This window comes from Pristis pectinata, chromosome 3 (assembly GCF_009764475.1).
Source record: "Pristis pectinata isolate sPriPec2 chromosome 3, sPriPec2.1.pri, whole genome shotgun sequence".
Taxonomy (NCBI): domain Eukaryota; kingdom Metazoa; phylum Chordata; class Chondrichthyes; order Rhinopristiformes; family Pristidae; genus Pristis; species Pristis pectinata.
Window position 1 is genome coordinate 133,438,819 of NC_067407.1, and position 24,971 is coordinate 133,463,789.

General features: G+C 40.2%; 1 protein-coding gene across 1 annotated transcript in view; it reads left to right on the forward strand.

Annotated features, from left to right (window-relative positions):
• LOC127568022 (cation channel sperm-associated auxiliary subunit epsilon-like) overlaps window positions 1-24,971 on the forward strand; it is an 85,148-nt gene that overhangs the window by 36,838 nt on the left and 23,339 nt on the right. The window contains exon 11 of the mRNA XM_052011269.1: window positions 5,102-5,189. Coding sequence (XP_051867229.1) covers window positions 5,102-5,189 — 88 coding nt within the window. The remainder of the gene's footprint in view (window positions 1-5,101; window positions 5,190-24,971) is intronic.

Consider the following 24,971-nt stretch of genomic DNA (forward strand, 5'->3'; position numbering starts at 1 on the left):
TTAAAAATGATAGATATCTGGATATTAGAGGAACCAAGCTATAGGGAAATAAAATGATGTTAAGGCAGAAGAACAACCATGATTGTGCTGAATGGTGGAGAAGTTTCAAGGCACTAAATGACCTATTTCTGCTCCTATTTTGTGTGTTCTTCATCCTGGCCTAGTAGTGGAAATCCCACAATCTTCAATTACTTTATAAATCTTTTCTGCAAACTCTCTGAGACCTTGGAAACTTACAGTAAATGTGACAACCAGAATTGGATGCTGTACTCTAATTGTGACTTAACTATTGTCTTTACAGGTTCAGCATAATCTTGTGTTTTCATGCTTAGTGTCCCTGTTTATGAATCTAGGATCCCATATGCTGTACTAATCAGTCTTTCAGCATGTCACTCTACTTGTTCAAAATGCCCTTCCACTTTGAAAGATTTAGATAAGATATTTATTTATTTGTCACATGCACATTGAAACACACAGTGAAATACATCTTTTTGCATTATAGACACATATCCTTTAAAACTCTGGCATTTTCTCAATATTGTTTTGTTATTTTTGCCAAAATGCATCACTTCATACTTCTCTGTATTAAATTTCACCTGGCTTTTGTCTACCCATTCAGTCAGGACATTCACTATTTTATTCCACTTCCAAGCTTTGTAACATCTGGAATTTTCATAATTTCTCTCTCTCTCTCTCTCTCTCTCTCTCTCTCTCTCTCTCTCTCTCTCTCTCTCTCTCTCTCTCTCTCTCTCTCTCTCTCTCTCTCTCTCTCTCTCTCTCACACACACACACACACACACACACACACACACACACACACACACACACACACACACACACACACACACACCACTGACCACGGGGAACTCCACTGTCTATAATCCTCCTGCTTAAAGAAAAAGTTATTTGCCACAATTCTCAATTTTGCTAATCACATTTTTGTGTGGAGTTTTATCAAATGCCTTCTGAAAGTGAATTAGACTCATTACCTCATCAAAAAAATTGTTAGAAAACATGATTTGCCTTTATCAAGTCTGTGGTGAATGTCAGTTCAAACTTCTACAAATTTCTATTAATATCTTTTCTGATTAGATTTTCTGAAAGCTCTTTGAAACCAATGTTGTGACTGACCTGTAGTTGCCTGTAGGTACATCTTTCCTCCTTTTGAACATGTGTGTTACATCAGACAGTTACCATTCTTTGGTCTTTTATCAAGGGAAGGTGAAAGGTTATGGCAAGCCCTGAACAAATTTGGATGCATCCCATCTCAAACTTGTGACTTATTTAAGCATAACCATCCTTTTTAGTACCATATCAGTTTTTACTACCTCCACTTTTGGGAGCATTCTCTTTATTGGTAACACTTACTTTGTTTGCAGCTATGGATGCAGATGCACCACCTTCATTTCTAGTCCAACTATTCCTCTTGCCACCTTCTTACTTTTTACATGTCATAGAAGACTCTTAGGTCCCCTTTCATGTTACCTGCCATTCTCTTCTCATATTCCTTCTCATGCTCTTTGTGTTTTCTTATTTTCCTTTTCAATTCCACTTTCAGCTGCTTGTTTTCAGAGTATCCACTGCTGCTTACTGTTAACCATACTTCCAAAAGTGTTATCTCCCCCATGAGGAACTGCCACTTCAAGTAGTGCCTACCTTTGGGGCAGCATTGAGTGATGAGTTGGCACAGGAGACTCTGATGAACATTACCTTTGAAGATAAGCATCTGAGATTGGGATTGGTGTACGCCCCAAAGAACAACCAAATTCTTATCTGGAAAGTGGAAGACATTAGCACCATTTCTGAAGATTACATAGCTGGCTACAGTGGTGGAATGCCTATTATTGGCTCAAGGAAGGAAAGGGTCTTTAACTTGCACAGGACTAGGCCTATGCCCACCCATTACAGCCTGCTCCTATACAATTTTTCAACAGTGACATCAAATGTACATTCTGTGTTGATTGACATCACTAGTGATGTTGCTGATCACACTAGTACATAAGTGTACCTCACACGGTGGAAGGTCACAATATGATACAAGGAAGTGCTAATTGTTTTCAGTGTTTGATTTTCCATTTCGAAACTTTTTCCATTGGTAAACATATTTCATTTCAAAGATATTGTATAGTACATAAAACCCTGTGCAATAGAATTTGTAGCCAATTGACTATAACAAAATAAGCTCTCAACTTGTGATTCTTGTCACTAGAAGCTTGATTCCTAGCAATAACAAAGTATAGCCACTAACTCTCATTGCCTTCAGCATGTTGCCCTGGAAGATTTCCTATTTCCCTGTGATGACAGCACCTGTCTCCCCCACCAAGGCCTCCAGTGTAGCATTAGACAACAATGAAGCTCACACCGTCCCAACTTGTGCCATTCTTCAATGTCTCCAAGATCAGAATGAGTTCAAGAGCTTCTACCAGTGCACCATACACCTGTCCTTTAAGAAAAGTAGGCTAGCTTTACCTGGTGCTAATCACTCATGAAGTTGAACCTCAACAGAGACCATAAGCCTTGAACAATATAGTTAAAGCTGATTTCAGGGAACAGAAAGTTAGTGTCCTGCCAACATCAGTGGCAATTAACTAAGCAGGTTAATCATGTAGTTGTGATCCATGAGTCTGTTTTTGAGGACTATCAAATTTAGTCCTGTTTGGTCCTAGATGCCATATTCATGTACTTTGATTTAGAACTTTTGTAGTGTTGACCACATTGTATTTCAGAATATTTAATTTCACATTATCTCACAGAAAGTACAATGGAAACTTGGATTTCTGCAAATAAGGTGTTACTTCTGTTCACAAAACTGTAGCCCACTTTTATTAATGTTTGTATATTTCAATTTATTTTACAGGGTGGAGGTACCTTAAGTTCAGCTGCTGTGTGGACTAACAGCAGCTTATATCTGTTAAGTTCTAAGGAAGCCACATATACCAAACATTTAAGAATACCTGATTGGTCATCTGTACTTTTAACTATAAAAACTGACACTGTAAAAGTTAGCACAGTATCATATGGTTCTCGACCACCTGAAGTTGGAGTTCTAATGGAGGCGACAGATATCAATGATAAAAGAAGACTATTCCTAACTATTTACAATGAAGAAACAGAAACATGGGTACTTTCTTCCCTTTTCCTTCATGCTACTTCAGACTATTTGCCTGCTGGCCCTCTTCATATGCATTTTATTGTTTCAGCTTTGCCAGCAGTGTTTATCTGGAATAATAATTCAGTGCACTATAGCCTAAGAAACAACAGTCTTCGTGGAAAATTACATGTTAATGGAGTTGAAGACCTTTCCAAGGCAATGGAAGGAAGTTCTATTCATCAAATTGTTTTTGGTTAAGTACTTTCTTATCATATAGTTAATTTTCTTGGTATGTTAAGGGGCAGTGGAGTTGTTCAGGATCTTGTTATCAGAGGGGGCAAAACTGTTTTTGCTATTCATCATGTTTTCATGTTGTAGTAGTCTGAGATGAAACCTTGGTTCTTAGCAATTGTTTTCAGCTTGTTACTCTTTAGTGGAATTCTGTAGTATAAATAAGCAAGGTGAGCTTCAGTGATTCAAATTGAAGAATTTTCAGTGAGTTATAGCTGGTAATTATAACTACAAACAACAGATCGCTTGAGGAGGGAAAAATACTTAAGATATCAAATCCATATGCAAGCCTCTAGGTACCTATTTTATGATTTAATAGAAGCAGAATAATATTGCCAGAAGCTTCATAGAAACATACAGCCTTGTACGTATAAGCCCGGCTGGCCAGATCTAGGGAAATTCAAAGTTGACAAGGACACGTGCTGGGGGAGCAGGAGTATTTCCAACTTCCCTGACCCCCCCCACCCCCCCCCCAAGTAAGTCACTCCTTTCCTTCCTACTATTGATCCCCAAACCAATCCATACATTCACAAGTGAGTCTTATAACCATGTTTGGATTTGTTCCCTTTTTTTCATTGATACCACTAATTCAGCTGCAAGCTGGAGTGTTGCTTCAGCTGCAGGCTAAATTGCTGCTCTTTAGGCCTCCCCCAAACTGTTATCCATCTGACAAAGAAATGAGTCTGTCAAACAAGGTAGCTTCTGGGCAGGGATCCTATATGAACCTATATGAGGCTTTCACTGGAGCTAAAACTGCATAGCATAACAAGAAACCAGACTTGTAGACTGAAAGTTCTATCCCCTTTTTCAAAAATCCATCCCTTTCAGAATTTGGGCTAGCAAACGCAAGCCATGAAATGTAAATTTAAATAATTTATTCAGTGTGAGGTAATATATCAAAAACAAAATGCAAGGAAGGATGGGATTGAGTAAGAAGGAAAATGTTAAAAACATTTATCTAGAAGTTCATCCACATTAGGTGCTGGATGTATTGCACATAAGAATCAAAGTGAGTCTGGAGTAACCCATACTCCCCTTCAGGTCTGCTCCACCTTTCAGTAAGATCTTAACTCATCTAATCATTGGCCTCAACTTCACAGCACGATCCCCATAGACCTGGATTTCCCCTGAAGTCCAACAATGTATCTCAGACTTGAATATAGGTACTGACTCATCACCTAACACCCTCTGTGATAAAAAGAATTTCAAAGATTCATGACACAAGAGAAGAAATTCCTCTATATCTTTGTCTTAAGTTGCTCCCAACAGGGGAAACTAACTCACTACAACTAACATCAAACCTACGCAGAATCTTTCGTGTCTCAGTGGTCACCTCTCATTCTGAACTCCAGAGAATATAGACCTGAAGTTGATTTATTCTCATTTGTCAGGTCCCTCATCTATGAATCAATCCACAGAACCATCATGACACTGTTTGCAGGGCAAGCACTGTATATGTTCAGTTGAATAGACAAAAATTGCTTTTTGTCTCTCTACCAAATTTCTGTTACCACATTTATAATGCAAGCTATCAGAGTTAATTACATCTTCCCATCTCTGTTGGTGGGATTGTGCTTTACACCTTGACACATTTTCAAAACATATTTCCATATTTAATATACAGATATGAACTTAACCATTGATTACGTCTTTGTGTTATGAAAGTAAGATTGTTTTCTATTTAATCAGTATCATAAGTTTTTTTTCCATTTGTTTCAGATCATAAATTGAATATTCTAATTAAGATGGTCAACAATTTAATTCTTTTTGGTGTGGTTGGCACAAATGCACTGGTAAAGCTGCACGTGTGGGAACGAAAGGATTCAAAGATAATTCTTTACTCTAACCTTCTAAGTAAATTTTTTGTTATTAAATTAGTAAATTCTGTAGTTCATGAAAACACTTACCCTCTGCAAATGGAAGTTTTCAGTTCCTTATTAACGGTAAAAACACCAGAATGTCCTTTTAGGAAGTTCGACCACACTCTGAAACGTCCACTGTACTATCTAGATATGAGACAAACTTTGCATTTTCGGGCAGAAGTCGTCTACCTGGAGGAAATGGGATTACACATACACTTAATTGATTATAATAAGGATCTACTATATTCGGAAACTGGATCTCAATATAAAATAACTCCAAGCTTTTATACAAAATTAGAGGTATGTAATCGTTAACTAGTTCCATATTGATGAATTATTTTCAACCTGTCTTTAAGATACTGGATATTCACTTTCAAATTTTAACATGTATTTTTAATGGTCCCAACTAATAGGGGTGATGTAACACATGGGTAGGCTGGGTTGTTACCCATTCATAACATACTGTGTTCCTATTGGCTACCACCTTGATTGTACAATTTAATTGGTCAAGGTACCTGCTGGAGGCAGCCAGGAACTGCTTGACTATCTGCAAACTGTGGTGTTACGGATTAAATTTTCATTCTTGTTACTTTGACTTTCCCTTCCCTATATCACTCTCACTCTGACCTCTGTGTTTATTATCTCTTATACTGTTCCATTGAAGCTCCAGGATGGCATCTTGTCTTTAAATTAGGGACCACAATCTTGTCTTCAATATTACGTTCAACAATGCTTTCCTCACACCATCTCTTGCCTAATTTTTCCTGCCATCCTTACTATTACAGACCTTACTTTTGGTTCTCCCTTTCCCCTAAAATAGCAAATGAAACCTCTCCATATAGTTCATTAGTTCTAAACTAATTAATGGCCCATTAAACATGTTAAAATTAAGTAATGAGAGGACGCATTCCTCCTGAGAAAAGAGGGCAAAACCGAAAAATTAAGCAGTCCTCTGCTTGTTTAGAATTCACTGCCATCCAACAACCATATAATGGCAGTATTACATTGCTGATTCCTTAGCTCTCACTTCCCAAGCAGAGGAAATGATTATTCTCTATCTATTGTTTATAAATGGAAAAAAACACAATTAAATTTCTTATAGGGAAGGTCAAAGTCACAACAATGAAAACAATTAAATATCCAAAAACATATGAAGTGATACACTTTGAAAGAATGAATTTGAAGGCAGAGTACAAGGTTAATGGCAGGATTCTTAGCAGTATGGAGGAACAGTGGGATCTCGGGGTCCAAGTCCATAGACCCCACAAAAAGTTGCTGTGCAAGTTGATAGGATGGTTAAGAAGGCATATGGTGTGCTGGCCTTCATTAGTCAGGGCATTGAGTTCAAAAGTCACGAGGTAATGTTGCAGCTCTATAAAACTCTGGTTAGGCCACACTTGGAATATTGTGTTCAGTTCTGGATGTGGAAGCTTTAGAGAGGGTGCAGAGGAGATTTACCAGGATGCTGCCTGGATTAGAGAACATGTCTTATGGGGGAAAGGTTGAGCAAGCTAGGGCTTTTCTCTTTGGAGTGACACAGGATGAGAAGCAACTTGATAGTGGTGTATAAGATTATGAGGGGCATAGATAGAGTGGACAGCCAGCACCTTTTCCCCAGGGTGGCAATGGCCAATACCAGAGGACATCAGTTTAAGGTCAGAGGAGGAGAGTTTAGGAGAGATGTCAGAGGTAGGTTTCTTTTTAAACACAGAGTGGTGGGTGCCTGGAACGCAGTGCAGGAGGTGGCGGTAGAGGCTGATGTAATAGGGAAATTTAAAAGACTCTTAGATAGGCACATGGATGTAAGAAAAATTGAGTTTTATGGGCTGTGTAGGAGGGAAGGGTTAGATTGATCATGGAGTGGGTGTTTATATAGGTCGACACAACATCATGGGCTGAAGGGCCTGCACTGTGCTGTACTATATTCTTAGCCCTCTCTGCTCTGGTGAAAGTGGAGGCAGTATCGCCATAATTATAGTTTACCATCCTCCTAACCAGAGCAATGCCACGATTTTAATATTTTCCTTCTCTTTTTCAAGGGCTTTCAAGGCCTTATCCCTCCCTATTTGAACAATCTTTTTCAGTCCTGGAAATATCTGCAGTTCTCTCATTCTGTTTTCTGTGCCTTTAGCGGTCCACATTCCTAAGCCCTGGAATTTCACCCGCCCCCACCACCTTCAACAAAAAAAATCATTACTTCCTACTCCTTAAAACCTGTCTCTTTGGCTGAGTTTCTGATGATCTATCATATCTCCCTGTATAGCTCCTCATCAATTTTTAATTTCACATCACTTCTGTGAAGTGACTTGGACCCTTTTTGCTACATTAAAGGTGCTATATAATTAAAAGTTGTCATTGTTTCCCATTCACAAAATAGCATATTTATTAATCTACACCTATGCTCTCCATGGCTTTTACTGTAATCTGACATCCAGAGTTCATAACTTACAAAATTTTGTGTAGTGTAGCAGTTAGCATAACGCTATTAGAGCGCCAGCGACCCGGGTTCAATTCTGCCACTCTATGTAAGGAGTTTGTACGTTCTCCCCGTTACTGCGTGGGTTTCCTCCAGGTGCTCCGGTTTCCTCCCACATTCCAAAGACTGTTAGGAAGTTGAGGGCATGCTATGTTGGCACCAGAAGTGTGGCGACACATGAGGGCTGCCCCCAGAACACTGTATGCAAAAGATACATTTCACTGTGAGTTTTGATGTGCATGTGACTAAAAAAGATATCTTACATCTCTTAAAGTATTTGCAGCATTGAAATGGATGATTTAGTTTAATTCATTTATCCTGGTGTTTATGCTGCACAGGACCCTCCTACCATTCTGCTTCATCTAATAGCATCAAAATAACCTGATTTCTTTCCCGCACATGATTCCAATTAAGTGAATCTGTTCATTGTCTCAACTCCCTATGATAACGGGTTCTACATTTTAACCAGTCTCTAAAGTGTAAATTAACCAAGGCTTTTATTGTTGTAGCATAACTTCTGCTCCTTTCTATTCTGGGCCAATGTTCCACTGCTCTCCATATTCACCCTACCAAGACTCGTCAAGACTTGAGTATGTTTTAGTAATGTCCCCTCTCATTTTTCTAAATTGCAACAGATATTAGTCTATTCCTTCTATTCCAGGTATTAGTCTGGTCAACCTTCTCTGAATTGCTAGTCCATTAACATCCTTCCTTAGATAAGATCAATACTGTTCACAGTACTCCAGATGCAGACTCATCAGTGCCCTATATAATTGAAGCAAAGCCTCCCTACTTTTATATTCAATTCTCCCAGCAAAAAAACAACATTCTCTTAGCTTTCTTAAGTATTTGCTCTACCTGCATACCAGTCTTTTGTGAATCATGCACTAGGACACCCAGATCCTTCTGCATCTCAGAACTCTGCATTCTCTCACCATTTACTTGTTATGTTTCATTTTTTTCCCTGCCAAAATAGACAATTTCACCTTTTCCTGCACTTTACTCCATTTACCAGATCTACACCCATTCAACTTATTTATATCCCTTTGTAGCCTCCAGGAATATATACTGGCCTTGCCAGCAACCCCAGTTCTCCCAAAGATATAAAAATTAAATATTTTGGTTGCCCACAGTTTTCCCCATTCATTTAGCATATTCATCCCCATTTATAATTTAACAGTTCTATTCTATTTACTTTACCAGCTCTCTGTGTCATCAATAAATGTATATATGATTTCCTATTGCATCATGTAAGCTATTGTTAAATAAGGCCCCAGCACAGATCCTTTTGGGACAATACCACACATCTATCAGTTAGAATAACACCCCCATTTCTATTTTCAGTCACCTAGCATATAGTCAATTTCCTAGTTAGATTAACCAAAGACCAAAGGGGACATCTTTGTGTGGAGCAGCAGGAGATGGCAAGATCCTTAATGAATATTTCTCCTCTGATTTTACCATGGAGAAAGACATGACAATTTAAGAACTAGGAAAAGTAAAAGGGGAGGTCTTGGGGGTAGTCTGCATTAACAGTAGAGGAGGTGCTGGATGTCTTAAAAGGTATGAAGGTAGATAAATCTCCAGGGCCTGACCAGGTATATCCAAGAACACTATGGGAGGTTAGAGAAGAAATTGCGGGAACTCTGGCTGAGATATTTGCATCATTGTTAGCCACAGGTGAGGTGCTGGTGAAATGGAGGGTAGCAACTGTTGTGCCTTTATTTAAGAAGGGCAGCAAAGAAATACCTAGGAACTATAGACCAGTCTGTCTAACATCTGTGGTAAGTAAGTTACTGGAGAGGATTCTGACGGATAAGATATAAGTACATCTGAAAAGACTAGTTGGTTAGGGTAGTCAGCATGTCTATGTGCACGGAAGATCACATCTTACGAACTTGATTAAATTTTTTGATGATGTGACCAAGAAAATTGATGAGGGCAGTGAAGTAGACGTGGTTTAAATGGACTTCAGTAAGGCCTGTTATAGGGTTCCACATGGTAGACTGCTCTGGAAGGTTAGATCACATGGAATCCAGGGAGAGCTGGCTAATTGGATACACAGTTGGCTTGATATTAGAAAGCAGAGGGTGATGGTGGAAGATTGTTTCTCAGATTGGAGGCCTGTGACTAGTGGTGTGCCTCGGGTGAGTGCTGGTCCCATTGTTTGTCATCTATATCAGCAATTTGGATAAGAATGTACAAGGCATGATTACTAATTTTGCAGATGACACTAAAATAGTTGGTACAATGAAGAAGGTTATGAAAAATTACAGGGGGATCTTGATCAGCTGAGTAAGTGGGCCAAGGAATGGCAAATGGAGTTTAATTCAGATAAGTGCGAGGTTTTGCATTTTTGGAAAGTCAGATCCAGATAGGACTTTCACAGTGAATGGCAGGACCCTGGGGAGTCTTGTAGAACAGAGCAACCTAGGAGTACAAGTACATGGTTCCCTGAAAGAGGAGTCACAGGTAGACAGGGTGGTGAAGGCGGTTTTTGGCACTCTGGCCTTCATAAGTCAAGGCATTGAGTATATGAGTTGGGAGGTCATGGTACAGTTGTACAGGATGCTGGTGAGGCTGCACTTAGAGTGCTGTGTTCAGTTTTGGTTGCCCTGCTATAGGAAGGATGTTATTAAGCTGGAAAGAGTGCAGAAAAGATTTACAAGGATGTTGCCAGGACTTGAGGGACTGAGTTACAGGGAGAGGTTGGACAGGCTAGGACTTTATTCCTTGGAGATTAAGAGGTGATCTTACAGAGGTGTATACAATTATGAGGAACGTAGATAGGGTGAATGCACTCAGTCTTTTTCTCAGGGTTGGGGAATCAAGAACTAGAGGGCATAAGTTTAAGGTGAGAGGGGAAAGATTTAATAGGAACTTGAGGGCAACTTCTTTACACAAAGATGGTATGGATGTGGAATGAGCTGCCAGAGGAAGTGGTTGAGGCAGGTACAATAACTTTTAAAAGACAGTTGGACAGATACATGGATCAGAAAGGTTTTGAAGGTAAAGAAGCCAAACGTTGGCAGATGGCACTAGCTTGGATGGAGCATCTTGGTCGGCATGGACGAGTTGAGCTGAGGGCCCTGTTCGGTGCTGTATAACTACTTTACAGCACAGAAATTAAAAATTTTCCTTTAATTCCAAGAGCTTCAACGTACTGAGAGTCTCTTATGGCTGAATGCTTTCTGGAAACCCTATATCATCCATAGGAATCCCTCTGTAGCTACATTAGAGTTCTATTTTTAAAAAGTAACCAATTCTTGAAAAAAGATCTACTCCTTTTATCCTTGCTAACTGACTGGCTGAAAATGTTCCTAGCATTTGGTTGCTTGATCTTAATTTTAGGCTTAAATAGTTTTTAAGTGAAAAATGCAGAGCTATCTTATCTAACTACTCCGTAATTTCCTGACTTTCCTCGTTCACAAAGTGACACATGCAGTTTTGCGAAGGAATGATGAAGGAGATATGCACATTTGTATTAGAGGAGGGAACTGAATAGGTTCCTAAAGGTTCTAAAATGAGAACTTTGGAAATTAAGGGCCCATGTGGTGATGTCACCCATTTTCTTTAAAGCCCTGGGTGAGAACTATCTTGCCATGTCACTCTCTAATGCCATCACTTTCTTCTTCCTTCTTATTTTAATTTTGGTAAATCCTGTCTATGATTAATTACTGATATAGCCCTTTAAATTCTTGAGGCGTTAGATTCAGACCTGCTTGATGCATCAAATGCAATGATGCTGTATTCTCTTCTGCAGATGGAGTCATATACATGGGGTGCAGCGGACAAGAACTGCAGAATGGTAGCTGAGTAGGTGGTACTTTCCACAGTTCTGCAGTGTTAAAGGAAAATAAAAACACTGTGATAGTGAAGCTGCAGTGCTGTTAAAAGGAGCACTCAGTAGATATGCACATTTGTATTAGAGGAGGGAACTGAAATAGGTTCCTAACTTTCATCTCGTTGGTCACCATAGGGGGCTACGTGCTCTCTTGCCCATATCTCTGTTGTCTACAGCATCTGTTACTCTACTTTCATAACAGGAAGGGTCAGTCTCCCATCTGCAATGAGAGTTGTTTATTACAACCTTATCCTGAAAGACAGTGGAACTCAGTGGGTCAAGCAGCATCTGTGGAGGGAAGTGGACAGTCAATGTTTCAGCTTGAGATGCTTCATCTGACTAAAAGAGTAGAGGAGAGGTAGCCAGTATGAAGAAGTGAGGGGAAGAGTGGCGCAAGAGCTGGCAAGCAATAGCTGGAGGGGTTGATGGGCAGATGGTCAAGTGGGGGAGAAAGGGTGGAGATAGCAACAGAGGCTGAGAGGTGATGGATGGATGATGACAAAGGGCTGCAGATTATGGAATCTGATGAGAAAGGAAGGTGAACCGAGGAACCAAGGGAGGGAAGGAAAGTGGGCAAATAGGAACTGTGAGAGAAGGGAATATGGGGTTACCAAGGAAGGACACTTGGCTGTGGTAGGGAGTCTGTGTGAGAACTTGGTGGAAGAACAGGAGAGCAGTAAAAGTCACAGAGGGCGAGCAGTAAGAGTAAGTATCTCAGAGCTTCCATCAACGAGAGAAGGAAAACTTCTTCAAAGTAGGCATACTTTGTCCCCTATCAGGGAAGGCTGTTTCCAGGAATACCAATTCATCATATTTTCCCATACATATTGCCGCATAACAGATCACAGCAATCTTGTGAATTATGATCAAATTAACGAAAGCTGAATTCTTATCATTTTAGCACATTGAACTTTATCACGTGAAGGACTACAGGAATTCAAAAAACTATACAGCAGAACTGTAAGTACACTTGTTTTGATATCACAGTATTTATCTTTCCCTTGAAATAAATTGCTTAACATCTCTCTCCTCTTTGCCCAAAATATTCTAAAGCTGAGGCTCGATGGCACCAAATTTGTCTTTTGTTTATTATCACAGTTAATTATAGTAGAACATCTCCTCCAGCAGTGAGCATATCCAACAATGCAGCTTCAAAAGCAAAAAAACTGCAGGTCCCAGCATCAGAAAATCCGGCACAGGGTACAGACCAAAGTTGTCAAGGTGACAATCTTAAAAACCATTATTTGGATACAGAGAAGAGGTAAATAATAAAGAAACAAGTGAAGTGCTACCACAACTGTGGAGCAATGAGAAAAAACAGTGGTTACTGTGAGAGTGGGTTAAAACAGCCATCACAAAATAGAACAGTAGGATCAGTCTTAACTGATATCTGGAGATGACTATACACAGAGTTGGTTAATGGTTGGTGAAATTCTCTGAGAATGCTAAGAAAGTATAAGCAAGATTGACAATGACTTAATCAAAGGTGAATCTTTAGGATTGATTGATCAGGATTCTGGATCAGGGGGTGGTTTTGAGATGCAATCAGTGGCAATGAAGACTCAGTGAAACAAACAAACAGGTTGGAACCAGAGCAGCATGAGATAAGAGACAATACTTCAGTATAGCATTCTCTCACTTTCACTAAGAAGCAGTCATAAACTGAGAAGTTAGCTCACTTTGCTGAGATCGAAGGTCTCAACAATAATAAATTGGGAAGTGACCAGCTGGTATAGTGAGGTAAGAGACAATGGGTTCACTCTAAGGCGTCTCCAACAGCATCTAGGGCTTAGCAGCAGGCTGAAGAATTGGTCATTACTATGGTAATGAGGTAACTAGAGGTTGAGGTTAAGACAGAGTGATGTGGCCTGGTCATGAGACCACCAGACCAACATAGAGAAAGAGGTCCTTGTATTAACTGTCAGGATCAATCAATTCCATGTTCCTCTGTTCTTGATTAGCTCAGTACCGAGAACCAGAAAGCAAATTAATTAGTTAAGTGGTAAATAGAAGGTGATACTGTGGGAACCAATAGTCCAGCTGCAATGAGACAAAGATGGCTAAAAGCTGTTGGGCCTGGACTGGACTATTGATGTGGTAAAATCTCATTGGAGGAAAACAAGGAATAGTAGGGAGACAGGTCCTTACCAGCCCTGAAAAAACACGAGAATCCAAGACCAATACTCAGAAAGGAGTCTGGGATTTAGGCAACAATAGGTACCACAAGAATGAGATTGATCACCTCTTGTCTTAAGGGGTGGTAGCTGTGAAAGTTGTGTCTTTGCAATGAGGAGCTCGAGTAAAGCTAAGTATATATTTGACCAATTATTAGTAGTGTGATTCTAATGTAAGTGTAAATCTGGCACACCCGAAATTGTTAACTTCATTTCTTCATACCAGGATGCACGATAATGTCCTGTACCTTGAGCATTTTTGGAGCAACATAGGGAGTTGAAAATAGAGTGGGCAGAATGGGAGTGGGATTGAGAATTAAAATGGCAGCTGAATGGAAGCTCAGGCTTGTCTTTGCCAACTTCATGGAGAGGCTCTGCAAAGCAACCAACTAATCTGTATTTGGTTTTTTCAATACAGAAAAGGTTACATTAAAAGCACCAAATGCAATGCACTGAATTCTAATTATCTGAAGTGGTGGTGGAGGCAGAGACTTTCACAAAATTTAAGAAATATCTAGAATTGTTAAGGCGTAAACTGCGACTGGCCAAGTGCTGGGATTGGTAAAGAATGGGTACTCAGTGGTAGGCATGGGTGTGGTGGGCAGAAGGGCCTGTTTCTGTGACTATTAAGTACAAGTGAACTGATGCTTCATATTGAAGGACTGTTTGGGTATCTGGATGCTCAGAAGTGAAGAGATAAAAGACAGGTGTTGCATATCCTCCGGCTGCTTGGGGATTGCGTGAAGAGGGGAATGGTTGGTGGAGATAGAAAAATGGACTAGGCTGCTTTGCTGTGACCTGCCACTTCTATGTGTCTGGTGGTGGAATCTCATTGAAGGTTGTGGAAATTGCAAAGGATGACCTTTGATTCAATGCGGAGATTGGCGGGGTGGAAAATGAGGACCAGGGAAACTCTATCCTTGCTCTCTCCAGAGAGGATGAGAGCAGAGGTGGAGGAAATAGATGAGTTATGCTGAAGGGCTCTGTCCACTATGGTAGAAGGAAAACTACATTTTAAGAAGAAGGAAGGGACTTTAGAGGCACCTGGGTGGAAAATTATAAACATTGTTTATTTCATTGCAATATTAATGCTAAAATAATTTGAGATGATAATGGATGGCTATGCTTCCTAAAGCTGGATTTCCCTGAAAGGTCAGTTGAAGTTTGTTGGGGAGCACCTCATTTTCCATTAACTTCAGTTGAACTGATTTTGGAAGCAGAATACAATATGCAGCTGCCTCTATCTTACATTGAGAGCTGACAACAGAACATGAATTTCTAGATGTTTGTTCCTGAAGCTTTCTTTAATGGGTTGTGTCCATAATTGATTGGTATTTCAGAGAAGCAACAAGTGGAGTTTTATCTCTGGAATTCCAGGTCAATCATATCGAGTATACTTGTGATTTTTCAGCTATGAGGGTAAGTTTTATGTAAACTAATTTGTTTATTATTTGATAATGTTAGTGGTTCTGTCTCAATTACTGTCCTGCTCTTCTTCAAATCTGTCTTCATCACTCCTCAAAAACTTCCAAGACCTCTCCATCCATGCAAAATGCCACCCCATCTTTTCTTGAAGGCCTTGAATGTGTTGTAGCCTACTGAATTTTTGCCATCTGACTTGAATCCCTTTGTTTGAATCCCTCCACTCAGGTTTCTCTCCCTGGCACTGCATTGAGATGGCTCTGATCAAAGTCACAAATGGCATTCTTTGTCATTCTGGTAAATCTAATCTATCACTCATTGTCCTTCTCAAACTGCCTGTAGCCATTGACATAGCTGATGACACCAAACTAGGTGGGACCGCATTCTCTATCCTTATCTTTCCTGTCATAACCAGTGAAATTCCAAGAATGGTTTCATTTTCTGCACCTTTACGTTACTTTAGTTCCCCTCAAGGATTAATCCTTGGCCCCCTCCTCTTTCTCATCTGAAATCTCCAGCTCACCTACATCATCTAAAAACCTGGCATCAGTTTCCTGTCAGTCTTGCCATAAGTCTTCTGATGACATTCAGCTTTATCTCATGACCACTCTTTTGAACCCTCAAATGCCTCCAAATTGTCAAACTGTCCCCTGACCTCTACTGATCCGACTGAATATTATTGAAGTCATCTTAATCAGCCCCTGTCAAAGAAGTGCATTCCCTGGTCCAAACCCAATTGCTTACCTTGATAGCTATTGAGATATTTATGTTTTTCCAATTCTGGCTTTTTACTCACCTGTGAATTTAACTGCTCAGCATTGGAAGCTGTGATTTCAGTTGGAAAGCATTTGAATTCTCTTCCTATATCTCTCCTCCTATCTTCTCTTGTCTTTCCCTTAAGAAGCTTCTTAAGATTTATGTGATTATACTAAGCTTTTTGGACACCTTCCCAATATCTCATTTGTATCTTGGTATCAATTTTTGTTTGGTAAAGCTCTCATAAAGCACCTCTATATTAAAATCAAATCAAATACTAAAATCAAATCGAGCCCTTGAAGCTTATAAAGAAGCTAGAAAAGAACTCAAGAAGGGAATTAGGAAGGCCATGAGAGCGCCTTGGCAAGTCGGATTAAAGAGAATCCCAAGGCATTCTACACATTCATCAAGAGCAAGAGTATAACTAGGGAGAGGGTGGGACCACTCAAGGAGAAAAGAGAGAAAAAAAGTTTGGAGGCAGAGGATGTTGCCAAGATCCTAAATGAGTACTTTGCATCGGTATTTACCAAGGAAAAGGATAGTGATAACAGTGTGGAGCACACTATGCTAGGGCTTTTTGAGATAAAGAAAGAGGGAATGTTGAGTCACTTAAAGAACATGAAGGTGGATAAGTCCCCAGGGCCTGAGGGGATATATACCAGGTTATTGAGAGAGGCAAGAGATGAGATTGCTGTGGCCTTGACCAAGATTTTCATGTCCTCTCTAGCCACACGCAAAGTCCCAGAGGACTGGCAAGTCACTAATGTTGTTCTGTTATTCAAGAAAGGAAATAGGGATAATCCTAGAGACTGGTGAGTCTCACATCATCTTGGGGTAGGATTTACGAGCATTTGGAAAACCATAGGCTAATTTTTTATATCATTTTGTGTGTAAACCAGGTTGTTGTTGCACCTCATTAAAGTTATGGCAGGAAAGCAAGACACTGAGGAAGTTTCTCAACCAAAAGGAACCTGTTGTGGAAGAATGCACAAAAATGGGAAGCTTAACTGATTTCAAAAGCCAGGCCTCATTCTTTAGAATTTGCAAGATTTTGTAGAGTGGCAAAGTAGTATTAATTGGATAGTACTTTAAAAGATTCAGTGCAGATGTGATGAGGAAAATGGCCTCCTGGGGTCCAGGAATTTGAAAATGTGGTAGTGTGGAGTTTCTGGACAATATAATGGTGAGATATAATTATCTTTTCCATTCTGTTTCCCACGATCCTCCTGCACTGAACACAATCTGCCTCTCTTCTAATTCTCATTCAAGATAATAGTTTTTCCCCTCTCATCTCCAGCATCATTCTCATCCCCCCGCACCCCAATCCCAAAATTTAATTGGCTTGTGGTAAAGTACAAGAGGAGGAACAGTGCAGTGACACATTTTTAAATATTTATTTCACAGGTTGCACACGTTTCTGTGGGCTGTCCTCCGAATAAATACATAGCTATAGAAAGGTATGACCTTTCTTTACATTTGATTTTTTTACTGTTATTCCACCTCAGCCTTCTGCTTCAGCTTGTTGACAGCTGAGGTTGCCATCTCTGGTTGAATATATCCATGGAGGTGCTATCATATGACCTCCCTTTTCTTACGGTTCCCCATCATTGGTCACTCGCTTTCCTGTGCTGATTGGAAAACAAACCGACTATCTCATTTGATGGTTGAAAGGAATGATCCTTGGCATTAGGGAATCCAGCGTATGGAGGGTGGGGGGGTGGTGGTGGAGGGGTGGAGGCCTTAGCTTTACCTGTGGGTCTCAGTGTGGAGGAGCACTTCTATACAAGGAAGTCAAAAGGTGGTATTTAAAACAAAACTTCATTAGGACCTGTTCTGGCACCAATTTCTCCCCCTGATAGATAGGCAGGCATGATGTTCAATCAGTATATTTAAAGAAAGCTGGCTAACCATGCTTCTACCAAGAACATATATAAGTGGAAACAGGTGAAAAGAGTGGGAGATTGTCAGGCTACTTCCTTGGACAGATTTAAAATCATCTTTATGACATGATCCCACAGGAACTTGCGTTAAAAGTGAAATACTGCAGATGATGGAAATCTGAAATAAAAAGAGAAAAAATTGGAGCAGGCAGCATCCATAGAGAGAAACAAAGTTAACATTTCATATTTGAGTCATAGAGTTATATAGCACAGAAAGAGGCTCTTCGGCCCGACTCCTCCATGCTGACCAAGATGTCTATCCAAGCTAGGCCTATTTGCCTGCATTTGGCCGATAACCCTCTCAACCTTTTCTGTCAATGTACCTGTCTAAATATCTTTTAAACACTGTTATTGTACTCACCCTTGACAGCTTCCTCTAGCAGCTCGTGCCAGTTACCCACCACCCTCTATGTAAGAATAGTTTCCCTTCAGGTGCCTTTTAAATCTTGCCCCACTCATCTTAAATCTATGTCCTCTAGTTTTAGACTCCCCTACACTGGGGGGAAAAAAAGGACCTTGTCTATGTCCCCCCTGATTTTATATGCCCCTATAAGGTCACCCCTCAGCCTCCTACACCCTAAGGAAAAATGTCCCAGCCTCTCCTTATAACTCAAACATTCTGGTCCAGGTAACATCCCCATGAATCTTTACTGCACTCTTTCCAGCTTAATGATGTCGTTCCTATAGCTGGAGCTCAGAAATACTGCTGCAAATTCCATATACATTGCGTGAATGAAATTTTAACTGAAATCCAAGACTTACTGCATGGATTACTATGTCTGTGATTTTCCTTCTGGATTCCCAGCATATCTCTGGGAAGCTGGGAACTGGGAACAGCGTTCCCAGTATGATCTGGGAACATGCCAGAAATTCGAGTGAGTCAGGGAGCAAAAGTGAGTGTAGTCGCTATTATTAAGGAGAAGGTGCTTGGGAAGCTGAAAGATTTGAAGGTAAATAAATCAATTGGACCAGGTGGACTAAATCCCAGGATTCTGAAAGAGGCATCAGTAGTGATCTTTCAAGAATCACTAGATTCTGGAATGGTTCTGAAGGACTAGAAAGTTGCAAATGTCACTCCACTCTTTAAGAAGGGAGAGAGGCAAAAGACAGGAAATTATAGGCTAGTTAGCCTGACTTCAGTGATTGGTAAGATGTTAGAGTCCATTTTAAAGGATGAGGTTTCCGGGTACTTGGAAGCACATGGAAACAATAGGCCGGTCAGCATGGTTTCCTTAAGGAGAAATTTTGCCTGACAAACCTCTTGGAATTCTTTGAGGAAGTAACAGGCAGGATAGACAAAGGAAAGTCGGTGGATGTTGTTTACTTGGATTTTCAGAAGGCCTTTGACAAGGTGCCGCACATGAGGCTGCTAAACAAGAGAGGAGCCCATGGTATTACAGGAAAGGTACTAGCATAGATAGAAGATTGGCTGACTGGCAGAAGACAGAGTGGGAATAAAGAGGTCCTTTTCTGGTTGGCTGCTGGTTGACTAGTGGTGTTCTGCAGGGGCTGGTGTTGGGTCTGCTTCTTTTCACATTATATGTTAATGATCTGGATGATGGAATGGATGGCTTTGTGGTCAAGTTTACAGATCATACAAAGATAGGTGGAGGGGCAGGTCATGTTGAAGAAGCAGAGAGTCTGCAGAAGGACTTGGACAGGTTGGGAGAATGGGCAAAGAAGTGGCAGATGGAATACAGCATAGGGAAATGTATGGTCATGCACTTTGGTAGATGGAATAAAGGCATAGACTATTTACTGAACAGGGAGCAAATTCAGAAATCGGAGGTGCAAAGAGACTTGGGAGTTCTAGTGCAAGATTCCCTTAAGGTTAACTTGCAGGTTTAGTCTATAGAGAGGAAGGCAAGTGCAATGTTAGCATTCATTTCCAGAGGACTAGAATATAAAAGCAAGGATGTTATGCTGAGGCTTTATAGGATGTTGGTCAGACCACATTTGGAGTATTGTGAGCAGTTTTGGGCCCCATATCTAAGAATGGATACGCTGGCATTGGAGAGGGTCCAGAGGAGGTTTACAAGAATGATCTAGGGATTGAAAGGGTTAACGTGTGAGGAGCGTTTGATGTCTCTGGGCCTGTACTTGCTGGAGTTTAGAAGGATGAGGGGGGATCTCATTGAAACCTACCGAATGTTGAAAGGCCTGGATAGAGTGAATGTAGGGGGGATGTTTCCAGTAGTGGGAGAACCTAGGACCAGAGCACACAGAAACGAGGAGGAATTTCTTTAGCCACAGACGGCTGTGGAGGCCAAGTCATTGGGTATATTTAAAGTGGAGGTTGATAGGTTCTTGATTAGTAAGGGCGTGAAAGGTTACGGGGAGAAGGCAGCGGAATGGGATTGAGAGGGAAAAATAAATCAGCCATGATCAACTGGCAGAGCAGACTTGATAGGCCGAATGGCCTAATTCTGCTCCTATGTCTTATGGTATCTGATGCAGTGATGCATGATGCCACTTGGATATGCTGTTTGGTGGCCAACGGTGCTGTAATTACCATTCATGGATCCATGCAGGCCACTCAAACAGAAATAAAATTTCACAAGGTGCGAAGATTTCATAATTTAAAGGGGGCCTGCCTGATCACATTCAGCTGTGGAGTTTGCTGCTAGGAATGGGCCTCGGGTACACTCAGCAACTGAAAATATATCCTTTGTGATGGTTCTCTCACAGATCCTAAACACCACGTCACACCACAGCCCCTAGTCGTGACTCCAACCTCCAACAACTCCAGTATACATCCAAAGATTATGGCTATGACATCACCCTGATGCCTTGACCTGAATCTAAAGGCCTTCATCCACCTCACCTACTGACACCACTACCTCACACCCAGGCCTCTTTCTCCCACTTCAATGATGCATGACCTTCCTGTTTTCTTTCCTTGATTCCTCAATGATAAAGGTGCATGACCTTGGATGTTTTACACAACAGATTTTTGCACCAGTTGGCCCTTGAAAGAAACAGTTGTTGGACTCCTCCCCGCTGCACAATTAATGTGCCTTTCCAGCTACCCAAGGATTTTTAGGCTGACGCTGAAGTCGTCAACTCAGGAATCATTCTTTTGAGATTTGTTCAGCGGTATGTTATGAGATGAGAAGAAATAAAACTTATGATAGAGTGGAGGATAGGAGAGATTAAATTACAGAAGGAACAATAGCAAAGTAGGCAATAAATAAATAAAAGATGTGGAAAATAGAGAATGAGAAAGGGAAAAAAAGGAGTCAAGGGAGAGCGTAGAGAGATTTGTGATGCATGAAATTATGTACAAATGATAACAATTACATTTAGTTAATTTTGCTGGCATATTCATTTTCGACAGGCAGTCAGTTGATTCATTTGCACCATGATGTGGTATTTTCATTATACTTCATTGTTTCATTTGCCTTTAATTAAATGTTTATTACTTGCCCATTTATTCAGACCCCTTTTAAGTGACTGCCAATTTGACGATAAGAAAAAGATCACAATTCCGAGGTGAGAAGTAATATTTTGCGATGCCTGCTTAATTGTGTAATCTATAAGAGAAATTATATGAATTATTTTATGACTCATTTGACGTTTTTTAAATTTTTTTAAATTTTAGTTTTATTTACAACGTGGTAACAGGCCTTTCCGGTCCGATGAGTCCGCACCGCCCATTTTTTAAACCCAAATTGACCTACCCGTACGTCTTTGGAATGTGGGAGGAAACCGGAGCACCCGGAGGAAACCCACGCAGACACGGGGAGAACGTACAAGCTCCTTACAGACAGCGATGGGAATCGAGCCCCAATCGCTGACGCTGTAATAGCGTCGCGCTAACCGCTACGCTACCGTGCTTAAATTTGCATAAGACATTGTGTTGTAAATAGAAACTCCAGATTAAGCAGTATTATCATTATTAAGGATATAGGTTGCATTCATTGATCTTGTTATCCAATTTGTTCTTATTTTTGTTAAAATTACAGAGAATTTTCTTTCAAACACTATACCATATCTAAATTTACATGGACTGTCAGCGAAAAGATCCACACAATAATCACTCTCATCCTCTGTTTATCAGTGTTTCTCTTCTATCCAGTGGCCTTCTCCTCATCTTACCTGACTCTTACATTTCATTCTTGCACCTTCATCTCAGCTTCTCCATTCCACAAAATGACACACCACATTTATCCTCTTTCCTTTCCTTGACTTTATTTCTCTCTGAACCTTCTATTTGCCTCATCTCACCTGCTCTGCCTTAGTTGAATTTTCTGTCCACTTTCTATACTGCTTGGTTTTGATTCACATTGAAGTTACTAGTCATTTAAATATGACTGCATCACCTATAAGAAGCCTTGAGTCTTTTTCCAATGTCCAGAGTCACCAAAGTCTTTGTAATAGTCACTTCAGATGAAGAGTAGAACACTCAGCAGAGCTGGAAATTAAACCCAGGCTTTCCTGGTATATTCAGCTGTGTGTTATAGGATGCAATTCTGCATTATACAGAACTTGTGGAGCTCTTGGCATTGCTTTTACTGAGGGCACAATGCCCATATGTTTGAAAAATCACACTTTTTTTTTCCAAAATGGAAGTATATTTCTGTATATCATAGCAAACTTTCTGTGATTAGGTCGGTTTTAAGTGAGCCCTCAGCGAAAGATCGGGTGAGTTCTTCAAACTCTTGACGTCTTTGTTTTCACACTAAGCTAAAATTAAATATTTTGCATTCTTTAAAAAGATTGATTTAAATGTATGTTCACTTTTTTTAAAAAGGGATTATTTTGTTTCTAGGAATACATTTACGACATAAAGAAATATGGTTGTCCCATTCAGGTTCATTATAAATCGCCTTTCAAACCATATATAGATTTGTAAGTATTTGTTATTTATTTGAATTAAAATTTCTGTGAGGTTTGAGTACTAAGGCCAAAGAATCAAGTTTGAAGTTTACACCCTGAAATAAACAAGGTTTTCTACTTCAGTTGTACTGCACACCTACATTTCATTGAGAGTAACGAATGTTAGTTGTTCGCATTTTGAGCCCAGAAGTCTGGTTCCACAAGGTTTAGACACACTCCGCTTATAATCCAGTTGCACAGACCTTTATGTTGATGAATCTATTTGGCATTCATCAGTCCTAAAAGTTGCCTGCTGTGCCAGTTTATTTGCTGAAGGAACGTATCTTGATCTGGCTCATACAAAAGCAAAACGTTAAGGATCCTGGAAAGCTGAAATAAAATGCTAGAAATACTCAACAGGTGAGCATCTGTGGAGAGAGAAAGAGAATTTCATCAAAACTGGGAGAAAGTAGACCTGGAAAAGATTTGAATTGCAGAGGTGGGGATGGGGTTGGGGGGGTGGAAGTGGAAGAGAGAACATGAGGGAAGGTTGTTATAAGATGAAAGGCAGAAGATACTAAATGCCAAAAAAGACAATGTGGAAGTTAGTGATAATGGGACAAGAAACAAAAAAGGTCAGCATGAAGGAGGGCTGAATGGGAGAATGAATACAATGAATTCTGATCTTGTGTGAAATTATTGAATTCATTGTTGAGTTCAGAAAGTTGTAATGAGCCTAATTGAAAGGTGAGGTGCGGCTCCTTGAACTTACCTTGAGCTTAACTGGTTTAGGAGGTCGAGGATAGAGAAGTCGGAGTGGGGTGGAGAGTTAAAATGAAAGATAATATGAAGCTGGAGTTAACACTTGTGAATTGAATGGAGGTTTCCCTCAAAGCAGTCCCTGTTCTGTGTCTCCCCATTGTTAAGAGAGAATACAGATTACTAAATTGAAATTACAAAGAAATTGCTGTTTCACCAGGGAAGAGTACCTGGGACCCTGGAGAGTGCGAAAGGAGGATGAAAAACAGCTGTTGCATTTCCAACAATTGCATGGGAAAATACCATGAGAGGCGGCGTATGTATGAGTGGAGATACAGGAGTGAACCAAAGTATCCCAGAAGAGATAGCCGCTTGAGTTAGATTTAGCCTAGATAAAGAAAAGGACAAAGATAGACCAAGAACAAAAGTTCCAACTTCGGGTAACACCAGTTTTACTAGGCTGAGGTATGATTTAGCAGAAGTGGAATGGAAACAACTTTAAGATGGCTCTTTTAGAGAGGAATGGAAGATGTTCAGGGAGAAATATCCCACGAAAAGGATAAAGAGGGTGCTCAAATGCATGTCAGGAAACAGGGCATGATAAGGGGAAAAAAAATCGTGATAAATACTGAGAGCTCAATATTGCAGAAAACCAGGGGTAAAATTAAAATCTAGTTAAAATTAAAACAGAAGTTAGAAAGGCAAAAGGCTATACGAAAAGATATTGACAGGTAAAATCAAGGAAGGTTTTATAAATATATAAAGGAAAAGAGGATTACAAAGGAAAGAGTATGTCCTGTTTGAAAGCAAAATGGTAGCTTGAGTGTGGAGATGAAAAATGTGTAAAGTTCTGAATGAGTACATTGCATTCCTCTTCATTGAAAAAGGAGGATGATATAGAGATTGGCATTGAAAAGAAAATAATGTAAAATAAATTAAATGATAAACATAGAAAGAAAGGATATAGAGAAATAAAGGACTGCAGATGCTGGAATCTAGATGAAAAACACGATGATGCTGGAGGAACTCAGCAGGCCAGGCAGCATCCATGGAGAAAAGCAGGCGGTCAATGTTTCGGGTCAGGACCCTTCTTCAGGACTGAAGATAAGAAAAAGGGAAGCCCAATATCTAGGAGGGAAAAGCAGAACAGTGATAGGTGGACAAAAGAGGGGAGGCAGGGTGGGCACAAGGTGGTGATAGGTAGATGCAAGTAAGATATAGTGATAGGCAGGTGCGAGGAGGAGAGGAAAGCAGATCCACCGGGGGATGGGTCAAAGATAAGGAGAGAAAGGATAAAAACGGTTGAAAAAAAGAGGCTAGGAAAGGGAAGAAGCATGGTGGGTGGGGGTTGTGGGGAAGTGGTGTGGTTATTACTTTTCCTTGGAGCAGGCTCGATGGGCCGAATGGCCTGCTTCTGATAAAGTGGGAGAATTCAATATTCATGCTGTTAGACTGCAAAGTTCCAAAGAAAGGATATAATTAGACATTTAACAATGGATAAATCCCCAGGTCTGGATAAAATGTATTCCATATTCTTA